Below are 13453 nucleotides of genomic sequence, written 5' to 3' on the forward strand. Positions count from 1 at the left end.
GCCATTATTTAAGAAAAGTAATTATTTGTTTTCTTAAATAATGTCATTTTATAATAGTAATAATCCACTTCTGGGTGTGGGTAATGCTGGATTTACCCACGGTTGTCTTTGTTTGGCCACTCGGGCTTCGCCGTTGTGACCAAACCACACCAACCGTGGGTAAATCCAGCATTACCCACACCCAGGTGTGGGTTATTGCTATAATATTTCTTCTGTGTTGCTCTGACGTATTTCATTTTACTGTGTCTGAAATGTAACTAGCAAGTTAGTAATCTCAAAACTTTTTTTCTCTTGGGTCCTATAAGCATCTCCCTCAGTGGAAGAAATATATTATCCAATTTCGTTTGATTATAACCAGACAGGAAAGAGAATTGCGAGACTCTGTGAGAATCTACACAGACAGCAGTCTAATCACAATGCCATTTTGCTAATGTTATGAAACTTATGTGCTGTATTTTCCTTCACAAGTTAATTTATAAAAAACATAACTGATCATACTGTCCTCTTCTTAGTTAACCATTACTCAAATACATACATACATATATAGATAAAACCTGTCACCTGCCACCAGAACCATTAAAAATAGTAGAATCTAAACATTTGAAACCTTGAGGATTACAAAGCTCTCTCTGGTGCTAAGCTTTCTGACTAGTGAGCTGTTTAACAAGAGATTCAAACTTGTTACACGGTGTGCTTTCAGCAATCAGATCTGATACCTTTAAGATAGTGTAAAGGTATTTATAATGTTTATATAATAATTGGTTAAAAATGAGTATGGTCACACTGCTTGCTTTAAGTACATATGGGGTGTCATATAGTATTTGTTTACCTTTCTGCCTTATGTTTTATCTTATTGCTATCACTGGCAGCTAATTTGAGATTTAGAAAAAGAAAAAAATACCACCCGGTTCCCTACATATGTCACTGCATTAACTGGAGTAATGGTACTGCATGTTCATTGGATATCATCAGTGCTAGTGAATAAAAGTTAAAGATTACACCAGTAATTAAAAAATTGTTTTGTTTCTACAGGTTAATGCAATCAGCTTAAATCCTGCAGGCACTATGCTGGTATCAGGTACCAAAGAAGGCACTGTTAATATTTGGGACATTGATGCTTCAAAGACACTGTACCAGATTGAATGTCAGTCTGACATAATAAATGATATTGCATTTAGTCCTGGTAAGCTTTTTCTTCATATTTGTGTTTACTTGTTCAACATATTTATTATCCTTTTAAAAGAGACAGACAAAAGTAAACATACACTAAAGTCTTTAAAGAGGCTTCTCTCACTCTTCTCCTATAAGCTATTTTACAGTTTGCACTGCTTTTCAAGTTACTTCTGTGCTGTTAAATTGTGTAATCCATGTTGGCGTGTTTTCAGTAATTTTTAATGTTATATCAACAGCTAGTCCTGGCCAGGTGTGTGTATTATTCTAGTGGCTGGATTGCTGCAGGTGTGGGAAGCTAAGTACTGTCGTTTAGAGCTTAAGTTGTTTTTCATTGGTTGTTTCACTTTCCTGTTTATTTTGTATTACTTGGAGCTTTGATTATTGCAGCAGTGCTGGAAGTTGCTCTCCATAGGTGCAGGCACTTCAAGTTTCAACTGCTCTTACTACAACCTAACTCACCCATATCCTCACAGTAAAAGGGTTTACTGATACGTATAGATACTGGACAGAGACCCACACCTTGTACTCTATAGAAGCTTCTACCAGGCCATAGAAGCACTATGTTGCCCAAGTTAGCCCACCATCACTCTTAAGTAGCTGTAACTCTGCTGTCATGCAACATTCTCGTGCTGTTCCTGACACAGTCACATATAATTCAAGTTGCATATTTGTTTAAGTAGCCATGGATACTTAACTACATTAATCCACCTGTCAACTGATAACTGTCTCAACATCCTGTAAAACTCTTATTTTTATTTTAAGTTTGACAACTCTTTATAAATCATGTTCTGCTTTATAGCATTAGGTATTTTAACCAGTGTTGCAACTGCCTTATGTACACAAATAATGAACTCTTACAATACACAAATAAAACTGAGAGGTACACACATTTAAGAGATATGGAGGCCTCATGTTCAGAAAAACAGGGACTGTGAGCTTAACACATCTTACACAATGCATCCAACCTTGACACACAATCTAAAGTCATAGGCTGACATGTAACAAAATCTTTGCCTAAGCATACTAGACCCATAAGGATCAAGTCTCAGCAAAAATCAAAATCAGTCACCACGTCTTTTAACAGAGGCACCTTTTCATGTTTAACAGATAGACACCATGAGATAAAAAGTCTCATTTTCAGTACATGTGACAACTCCACAAGCAAAAATGTTTTTGTGATTAGTAACTCCATAGTGAAACACAGATTCCCCATTGACTAAGCTGGACAAAGACATAGTAACAGTGGGTTGTATTTCAGGTGCCAGGATTTCAGACCTCTCAAGGGCCTTTATAACCCTAGCACCAGGCAAATATGAGAATGACGTTGTATTTGTGTATGTGTGGGTGAATGATGTGGGGTGAAAAACCGTGAGGGAGATGCAGAGAGACGTCTTTGCTCTCTCTGCATGATATAAATGCAGGCAAAACACTGGTATTTACTGAAATCCTTCCTTCTCTATGAATGATGCCTAGGTACAAAGAAAAGATGATTGTCATCAATAATTATCTAAATAATTGGTAGCATTCTTGGGGGATCCAGTATATGTTAAAATAGAATGACATGTTTGATAGTCCTACTTCCTTTGTAAAGGATGATCTGCTACACTGTTACGTGTCATCTGCCTGAATTGGTGCTAACTCAGGTAGAAGTATAAGATCCCACAGCACCTGTCAAAAAGAGTAGATGTCCTTTATTTAACACAACATAAAACATTAATTACATATTTACAATATATACATATTTACAGGCACAGATATACACATTTTCATTTTTTTTATTGTTTATCATTTTTCTTATAACATCCTCATTGTTTGTCTGTAACTGACCCCACTCCTTCTTCCATAATCTATTTTTTTTACAGTATATCTGCCAAAATCCATTTTGAATTAAACAAAAGTTAATTCAGTATTTCATTCCAAATAACCCATAATCTGAAGTTGTTGCTTTCACTTGTTCTTCAACCTGTGGGTTTGGATCAGATATCAGATCCAACTCTGCCAAATACTACAGCTTTAGGATCTGAAAAATCTGAGCTTCTCCTCCCCTACCCATAGTGCCCTGCTCCCCATTCATCCCTCAGATCTCATTTGTTGCGTCTTCGAACAGCACGGGATAGCAACTGTCTGAGCTACTGTTATTTTTTTTTTTTTTTTTGTGAGTAAATTTCAAAAGTGTTGTTATTTAAATCTTTCCTGTTTTCTGTTAGTTATCTCCTCTATCCTTTATCCTTATCTGCACTGAGTGGGTCCAAGTTTCTTCCCAGTTGAAGTATTCCGATACCTCCTTGGAACATCCCACTGAGGAGGTCCCTCATAAGCATACATGCAAAATGAGGCACATGGATTCTTCTCCCCTCTGTTGGTATACTTTTATGTTTGTTATTTGGAGTATTTTTATTCATTTTCTTCTTTCTCTCTTTGCAGCAGGATTCTCTTGTCTTGATTATAGTTAATGGCACTTATTTATATAGGTTATTAGGTTGTTTTTTTCTCGTTATATAATAACGCTTATACAGAACTTCTGTTGTCTATCACCTGCTATGTCGTGTGATTGTTTTATTTTGCTAATTACAAAACGAAATAGAGTGTTTTGAAAAAAAAAAAAAAAATTAACAAGGTATGATACCAGTTGAACTAGGATATTAAAGAATGAATTATTGATGCAAATATTGTAAAATTAAAAGGTTTTTTTCATTTTATACCACATTTAATATTTCATTTCAATATACATAGATGTGTGTGTGTCAAAAACCAACAAATGTGGCCAAGTGAACTGGTGCTTAAATGTAAAATAATGAATGTGACACACTATGTAAAAAGACAAGCAATGTAAAAAGACAAACAATGCCCCAGATCCCCATCAAACTTCACTTAATAAGTAATAAAAGAATGAGATAAAGAACTAAACCACCAACTTTAAAAACTACCTAGCAAGTGCTTTGAGCTTTAAAAGGCACTTAATTGATACGTATTCGTTGAGGCCCGGTGGTAAATGTGCGAACTTGCCTCATAAGCTCACATTCCTCTAACTTAAGTTCCCATATACCTCCTCGTGTGTTGTGCTCTACCTGTTGTAATACAGTGAACACAAAGTTATGAGTGGGTTAATCTAAACTGTGCTTTGCCAACGCATCCGTGGTTATATTTTTGTGTATGCTATACTGGTGTTCTTATATCCTTTGTTTAATTTTTTTTTCAGTTTTACCAATATAGTGTGATGCGCATCCCTCACACAAAGCTACATAGACCACCCTTTGGTGTCGCAATTAAATTTACCTTCTATTGTGTAGGTTCTATCCCTAATCTATAGTTTCTTCCCCGTTTTATTGAATTTACATTGTGGGCAACTTCCACACTTTACCATGCCAGAACAACCTTTGTATACTGTCCTCTGTTTCTCTAAAAGACATTTCATGTTAGGTCCCCACCTATAAGTGAAATGTGGGGCTACTTCCAATATTTTGTTAAGACTGTTGTTTTCCAAAATTATGGTCCAATTCTTGAGAAAAATGTCCCTGATATTCTTGGAATCCATGGAATAAGTGACAAGAAATCTACTTCCTGTGTCATATATTGGGTCCACCCTCTTATGAGTTACTTCTTCTGTAGTTGCATTATATGTTACTTCATAACCTTTTTGCACTATAGGTCTAAAATGACCTGACAGCCTCTTAGTATTTACCTTTTGGAAGATGTGTTCAAGAAAACTTAGTAGGTAACCCCTCTTAAGAAACTTGGATTTTAACAACTCGCATTCCATTGTGTAATCATTATTACCCGAAACCATCCTAGCGGCCCTTACTACCTGTCCTTTAACTACTGCCTTCTTCTGATGGTAGGGATGGCTGCTTGTAAAATGTAGAAAAGCATTTGAGGAGGTGGGTTTCCAATATATGGTGGTCCTGTATCTGCTATTAACCCAGTCCTTAAACAGATGTACATCCAAAAAAATTAATGGAGTCAATTCCCACTTGGAATGTGAATTCCAAAAAGTCAGTTAAATCAGTGATAGCTACAATAAAGGACTCTATTAGTGCAACTTCACCTTTCCAAATGAAACACATGTCATCTTGGTATCTAGTATACCAAGCCACATTATCCTTGAACAGGGTGTTGTTAAACAGAAAAACCCTCTCCCAATAGGCCATCACACAATTAGCGAAACTACTACCACCGGGTGAACCCATCGCAATACCTGTTTTCTGTAAAAAGAATCGCCCATTAAACCATAAAAAAATTGTTAGACAAAACTATCTCTAGGAGGGTTTCAATAACGTAAATATCTCCACCATCCATTCTATTCATAAGCAAAAATTCTCTAACCCACTCAATACCCAACTCCTGTGGTATGAATGTGTAGAGATCTTTAATGTCTACCGTGAGGAAAATAAAAATTCTCGTTAAATTCTAAATTGTTGATATTCTCGAGAAAGCTTCATGAGTCATGGCAAATTTGTGGTTCGGTTTTTATAAGAGGTTTTAGCTTGTCCACAAATTTAGCACTTGCATACGTAATAGACCCTCTCCCATCTACTATGGGTCTAAATGGGGGGGGTTGCTGAGGTTCTTATGTATTTTTGGGGAACCAAAACGTGGAGGTATTATGGGTGCTGGCATTGTCAAATAATGTGTCAATATCTATGCTCCCTTCCAGGATTAAGTCATTAAGAATACTGTTGATCTTCCTATAAGTGCCATTAACTTCATTTAGGCTAACGTGCTCATAAACATCACTGTTTAGATATACATCCATTCTATTAACATATTTGGTCTGGTCCATGAAGACCAGACCTCTGCCCTAGGTTTTTTGACCTGAGGGTCACTACCCAGTCCACCTTTAATACCATAGAAAATTGGTTCTCTGAACGTAGATTGTTACTAAATCCCCCAAAAAACTAAAATGCTGTTATTCTCTCCAACTCATAGGTCTGCCGCCTTCACCTTCACCATAAATGCAAAAGATGGGACAATAATTTCCCCTGACCCCTCTACAAAATGACTAGGTGTCATTATTGACAATAACCTAAAGTTTGACCTACATATAAGTCAATCAGTCAGGAACATCAATAAAAAACTTGGGTCACTGTATAGAATAAAAGCCTTCCTAACCCCTCCAGCTAAGATGGCTGTAGCTTGCTCTCACCTACTCTCAACACTTTTATACGCCTCCCCCCTTCTCTCCAATCTAAACAAATCTGTACTAAATAGACTGTCAACCTGTTACAATCATATTGCCAGGTTTGCCACTGGACTGCCTTTTAAAACACACCAATGCATCAACTAAAACAGCTTGGGTGGCTAGAACTTCCCAGTCTCATCCAATATAACCTGCTGATTATGGCTAACAAAATCCTCTATAACCCAGATATCACACCAGCCCTTCAAAATATTATCACCCCCCACAACAATCCAAGACTGCTTCAATCCTCGAACAAACTTCTAATTCAGACAATCAAAATCAAAAACACAGCTGGAGATGCCCTCTTTGCTAACTCTGCAGGCAGAGCCTGGAACTTACTTCCAGGTGATATTACTTTGCTCTCCTCCCTAGGACAATTTCAAACTAAGCTCAAACAACATATGGCATTTAACTGGCTTTGCCACTACAACAAGCCTGACTAGCTCTCAACATGAATGTGAATAACCCAACTAACTATTTATTGTTTATTTTCTCCTGACTACAACCAGGTGTATCTCATGTCTGCCTATGTATTCTTTGGTAATATTATTTATGTACTCTTGTATTACTTGTATTATTGTATCTGATAACTCAGAGCTTATCTCCCTGGGCATCCACTGAAAATGGACATGGCTCCAGTTGGACTATCCCGGTCAACAAATGTAAAATAAAATAAATTTTTCCAAAACCCCTCTCCAAACAGATCCCTCCCCAACGTTGCACCCAGTCAGAGGGAGACTGTGGTTTTAGAAATTTCAAAGTTGCTCGCAGAAAGAGTCATCCAGACCATCCCCCAAGACCAGTTCAGATCAGGCATTTATTCCAGATTGTTTTTAGTACCCAAAAAATGGGGGATCTCAGACCTAATCTGGATCTGACAAACCTGAACAAGTCTGTCGCTAGTTCAAAGTTCCAATTGGTCACAATTCAGTCCATTTTGCCTTTCCTGCAGTAGGATGACTGGATGTGCTCGGTAGACCTTCAGGATGTGTACTATCACATAAAATGAACAGGTGCTTCAGAAGGTTTCTCCACTTCTGGCTGGGAGTCAATCATTACCAGTTCAGAGTACTCCCCTTTGGTTTCACCATAGCCCCCCCCCAGTGTTCACTAAATGTATGGTAGTAGTCGCAGATCACCAGAGACTGCTAGGATTCTGTGTATTTCCCTATCTGAACGATTGGCTCCTCGCTGCTCCCACCAGGCATCAACTCCTTCAAGAGAGGGATTACCTATTTCAGCTAACCTCAACCTTGGGCATCTCTATCTCATCTACACCCAGTACAGGTGATAGATGTCATTGGAGCCTGTCTGGATATGACACACTGTTTAACTCTTCTTCCTCCAGACAGGATTTCCACCCTCAGACTTCATGTCAAACAAATTATAGACATTATAGACAATTATAGACATTCCTACACCTCCAGCATATCTTGTTCTAAGGGCATTGGGCTCTATGACTGCCACCATAACTCTTTTTCCTATGGCTTATCTTCACATGAGAATTCTTCAATGGACTCTAGCAGTTCAGTGATCCCTCCTTTATTATCCTCTAAGCCATCTGAACAGACAATCTGGAGTGTGCAAGGAATCTCTTTTCTAGTGGCTACAGTTGCAGGTGCTAGAACAGGGTCATTCCTTTATCCAAGGCCACGGTGACCATAGATGACTCCCAGCTCGGGTGGGGTGGGCATTTTCTGGGTCAGATGGTCCAAGTCATCTGGTCCCCTTTAGAGACCAATTTGCACATAAACTTCATGGAGATGAGAGCTGCAAGCCCTTCACACCTGTCTTCTTTCAGGGACCATTGCAATTCAGACAGACAACATGGCAGTTGTTTGGTAAATCAACAAACATGGAGCAACCAAGTCTTATCCCTTGTGTCGAGAGGCAATGAGGTTGTGGCAGTGGAAGATCTCCTCCAACTGCTTTCTAGTTCCAATGCATATTCCAGGGAAGTCAAACATTCTTGCAGACAGGCTCAGCAGGACCATTCTGATGCCTCATGAGTGGTCTCTGAATCCTTCAGTGGCAGACATGATCTTCTAGAAATGGGGTCAGCCTTGCTGCGATCTCTTTGCTTCTCCTTTCAACACCAAGTGCAGTAGGTTCTTTGCCCTGATCCCTCCTCAGGGACAGTCACCGAGAGATGCTCTAGTCCATGCTTAGCCCCTCAGTCTGCTTTATGCTTACCCCCTCCCTCTCATTCCCAAGTTTCTTCAAAAAGCTCAGAGGTTGCAGAGCAAAATTATCCTTATTGCCCCCTTTTGGCCTTGATATAAGTATGGTTTCCCTTCCTCTGGTCTCATCTACTGTGTTCACCTTGGACTCTGAATCCCATTCTGGACTTCCTGTCTCATCCCTCGGAAGATCTACCCTACCTGAAATTGACCACTTGTTATGAAGATTTTAGTAGCAGCGCATAAACTTTCCCCCAGGAAAGTATATAACAGTAAGTGGAGGAGATTTTCTTTTTGGGCACACCAAAACCAGCTAGATCTCTTTACAGCTCCAATTTCTGCTGTGTTAGACTTCTTAACGTGCATTTTTCATAATGGAGCTAGCTTTTCCTCTCTGAAGGTACAACTGGCAGCAATCTCAAATTTTCATGTGGGGGAGAATTCATTACCATTAGCCTCTTCCAAGCTGTGCAAGACTTTCCTTAAAGGCACCTTTCTTCTTGCCCTCCCATTAAGGATCCCACTCCCCCTTGGGACCTTACCATGGTCTTAGCACCTCCTTTTAAGCCAGCTGCAAAAGCTGATTTTAAGTTTTTGTATTGGAAGACTGCTTTCTTAGCAGCCATTACTTCAGCTAAAGAGAGTGTCTGAACTTCAAGCATTATCTATCAAACCACCCTACCTCGTTTTTCACAAAGATAGAGTTACGTTACACACCAATCCTGCCTTCCTGCCCAAGGCTGCTTCTGAGGCTAATATTAACCAGGTAGTAAATCTTCCAGTGTTCTTTCCTAATTTCCAAACAAAGGAGAGTACAAATATGCTGGATCTGCATATACAGTTATGTTTCTATTTGGATAGAACTAAACACTTCAGAAAGTCTGACCAGCTTTTTGTTTCTTATTCCAAGACAAAATTTGGGAAACCAGTTTCCAAAGTTTCTCTAGCAAATTGGATTACAAGCTGTGTTTCTCTGGTGTAATAAAGGGGGACAGCTGCGGTGGTGCAGCAGTAGCATTGTTGCCTCACAGCAAGAGGTTCCCCGTTCGATTCTCGGCTGGAGCGCCTTCTGTGTGGAGTCTGCATGTCCACCCCGGGGTCGAGTAGCGTTCGAAAGACATGTGTGAATGGGCGTGCCTTTGTTGAAGGTTGGGCATTGAGCTGGCACCTCGGCACAGTGAAAATCTACTGCCAATCATTAGCGGACCAGAGTTCTGCTGCGGCGACCCCTAACCAGGAAAAGCCGAAGGAAAAACAACTCTAATAAAGGGATTCCCTTACCGCAAACCATCCAAGCTCATTCCACAAGGTCAGTATCCACCTCCGCTGCTTTCTGGTCTAGAGTGCCCATTGATGATGTTTGTTCTTCAGCTATTTGGTCTAACTCACATACCTTCATATCTCCCTACAAATTAGACATTATTTCTAATAACAGGGCCTCCTTTGGTTCTGCTGTGCAACATAATGTCCATCCATAAGGGCCTCACAAGGTTTGTGTAGCTGGGAACTCTGTCCCACAGGTTGAAGACCAAATGAAAGCAACAACTTCAGATAAATAAGTTATGTACTTACCATAACATTCCATCTGAGGAGCTATTCTTTCATTTGGTCTTCAACCTTCCCAGTAATAACCCCAGTCCCCGTTTTTCTTCAGTCATATACAGCACACCTCTTTTTTGTTTTACAGAGCTTGATTTTGAACCCCCATATGAAGAAAATACTAATTGTACAATTTTCTTATCACATTTTTCTGGGATGTTTGACATGTATTTTCCCATTAATACAGAATTCACCAGATAAACCTTTTCTCTCAATGGTAATTTATACATTCTCCACAGAAGACATTTCATTAATTTATTTTATCAAACCATCCCATTGCATCATAAGTACATCATTTTCCCAAATTTTATGCCTAGCAGAGACACTTCAGTCACTGAAAAATACACACCCCCAATGTTCACCACATCTCCCAAACCCTTACTTTTATTTTCATTCAGGTTTTTCTCATTTCCTTTAAACATCCATTCAGACAAACCAACATTTCCTTCATCCATATTCGTAGTAACTATATCTATATTGTCTGCATGTGTCAAAACTACTGGTATGCTAAGAGTGTTTTGGAGGTGAAAAGAATGTCGGATAGAGTGATGTTTATGAAGCTGGAAATTGATGGTGTAATAATGAATGTTGTAAGTGCATATGCTCCACAAGTTGGGTGTGCGATGGATGAGAAAGAAAAATTTTGGAGTGAGTTGGATGCAGTGGTGATGACTGTACCCATGGGTGAGAGAGTGGTGATTGGAGCAGATTTCAATGGGCATGTTGGTGAAGGGAACAGAGGGAATGAGGAAGTGATGGGTAGGTATGGTGTTAAGCAAAGGAATGCAGAAGGTCAGATGGTAGTGGATTTTGCAAAAAGGATGGACATGGCTGTGGTGAATACATATTTTAACAAGAGGGAGGAGCATAGGGTGACATACAAGAGTGGAGAAAGATGCACACAGGTGGATTATATCTTATGTAGAAGGGCTAGTCTAAAGGAGATTGGAGACTGTAAAGTGGTGGCAGGGAAAGTGTAGTTAGGCAGCATAGGATGGTGGTTTGTAGGATGACATTGGTGATCAAGAAGAGGAGGAGGAGTGTGAGGGCTGCACCAAGGATCAAATGGTGGAAATCAAAAAAGGGAAATTGTGAGGTGGAGTTCAGGGAAGAGTTAAGACAGGCACTGGGTGGCAGTGAAGAGTTACTGAATAGCTGGGTAACTACAGCAGTAAGGGAGATGGCTAGAAAGTTGCTTGGTATGACATCTGGAAAGAGGAAGGAGGACAAGGGGACCTGGTGGTGGAATGAGGAAGTACAGGAATGTATACAGAGAAAGAGGTTGGCGAAGAAGAAGTGGGATTGTCAGAGAGATGAAGAAAGTAGACAGGAGTTTAAGGAGATGAGGTGCATAGCAAAGAGAGAGGTGGTGAAGGCTAAGGATAAGGCGTATGAAGAGTTGTATGAAAGATTGGACACTAAGGCGGGAGAAAAGGACCTGTACCGATTGGCTAGACAGAGGGACCGAGCTAGTAAAGATGTGCAGCAGGTAAGGGTGATCAAGGATAATAAGGGAAATGTACTCACAATTGAGGAGAGTGTGTTGAGCAGATGAAAAGAGTACGTTTCCCTCATTATCCTTGATCACCCTTACCTGCTGCACATCTTTACTAACTCGGTAAAGATGTGCAGCAGGTAAGGGTGGTCAAGGATAATGAGGGAAACGTACTCACATGCGAGGAGAGTGTTTGAGCAGATGGAAAGAGTACTTTGAGGGGCTGATTTTAAATTATTACATAGCAGTCATATTTTAGCACAAACAGGCTTCAAAACTGTGCACAGGATGGCTATCACTGCTAGAATGGATGGGGACTGTCTCTGAATGAAAGTAACTGACCCACTTCTCAATTGCTCACTTTAAGCAATCACTGATGTGACTGCAAGATTAGTGTGCATTTATGTGAAGTAAGATGGAATATTTTGCTATTGCAATGTTTATTTTTTCACTACAGTGTGACATCGGAGATATATACACTGTAAAGTGGATTTAACTAATTGGTATATAGACCATGTGTGGATAGAAGTGTTGATTGGAGTAACAAGTTCATAGGAGGTTACTAGGCTAGCAGCCCTAGAGCCTTTATAAGTATAATCATGTTAATCCTGGGTTGCCCCAATTGTCCTTGATTAGATGGACGTATTTTACAGATCAGCACTGAGTACTGTAATGTAAAAGAAGTACTGCTGTGGCTTTATGCTTCTGTGGGGGTTGCAGTGCATTTAAAAGTAATAAGTTGATGTATATATTCTTTTCAGTTTCCAGCATAAGCATCAACATGGCATAATGTAAGATACTATTTTTGTCATCCTGCCACAAATACAATAACTAACTGATCATTTTTATAGTGGCACAGTGAGCAGCATTGCTATCTCACAGGGCATAGCTTTGGTTGAGTTCTTGGCTGTGGATTGTTCTGTGTAGAGTATCCATGCCCTATATATGTCTGTGTGGATTTATCCACATGCTCTGGTTTCCTCCAACACTCCAAAGATGTGATGTAGTTGAATTGGTGTTCCTCCAGTTTGCTCGCAGATAAACTTGCAGTGCATGTGGGTGAGAGGGTTTGTATGTGCTGGTGCATCTTGTGATAGCCATGGCTTTTTATGGGCAGTGCCGCTGCATGTGTGTGTCTGTGTTTAAAAAAGAAAAAAAAAGAAATGTCACATATGTTATCTGTGGGTACTGACAGTATTGCAGCCTTATCTAATCTGAAACTGGCCCTGTTTAGAGGTGTACCAGAAGGTCACTGTAGTTTGTGTTTGGGGGGGCTACAGACTTATGTGGTCATTATGTCTTTTAACTTCCCCCAAAATTCTCAGAGGTGTGCATTGAAGGTCACACTAGCTTTTCTAGGGGTAGTGCACTGTTTAGGAGTAGCAAGTTAGAATACATTAGTGTGATTGCATTTTCTTTACAAAGAAATATCAGACACATGTACAGGTAGTTATTTTTAGGGCAAGGGGTAAGCAGGCATGCTGTCATATACATTTAACAGGAACACCATGAACAATGTTACTAAGCCACGGTGGTGCAGCGGTTGCATTGTCGCCTCATAGCAAGAGGTTCTCCCGTTCGATTCTTGGCTGGAGCTCCTTCTGTGAGGAGTCTGCATGTCCTCCCCGTGGTCGAGTAGTGTTCGAAAGACATGTGAATGGGTGTGCCTTTGTTGAAGGTTGGGCATCGAGCTGGCACCTCGGCACCGTAAAAATCTACTGTCAATCATTAGCGGACCGGAGTTCCGCTGTGGCGACCCCTAACCAGGAAAAGCCTAAAGAAAAACAACCACCACCATGAACTAAGTTACTGTGTTCTTTTTGTTCT

The 13453-nt window shown here is 39.9% G+C and overlaps 1 protein-coding gene across 1 annotated transcript in view; it reads left to right on the plus strand.

The window, feature by feature from the left end:
• Positions 1-13453, plus strand: part of NSMAF (neutral sphingomyelinase activation associated factor) — a 2091028-nt gene that overhangs the window by 1873820 nt on the left and 203755 nt on the right. Inside the window, exon 28 of the mRNA XM_044065485.1 lies at positions 1033-1183. Within this exon, the coding sequence (XP_043921420.1) occupies positions 1033-1183 (151 nt within the window). The remainder of the gene's footprint in view (positions 1-1032; positions 1184-13453) is intronic.

This window comes from Protopterus annectens, chromosome 3.part0, assembly GCF_019279795.1.
Source record: "Protopterus annectens isolate FY-2018-M chromosome 3.part0, PAN1.0, whole genome shotgun sequence".
Taxonomy (NCBI): Eukaryota; Metazoa; Chordata; order Ceratodontiformes; family Protopteridae; genus Protopterus; species Protopterus annectens.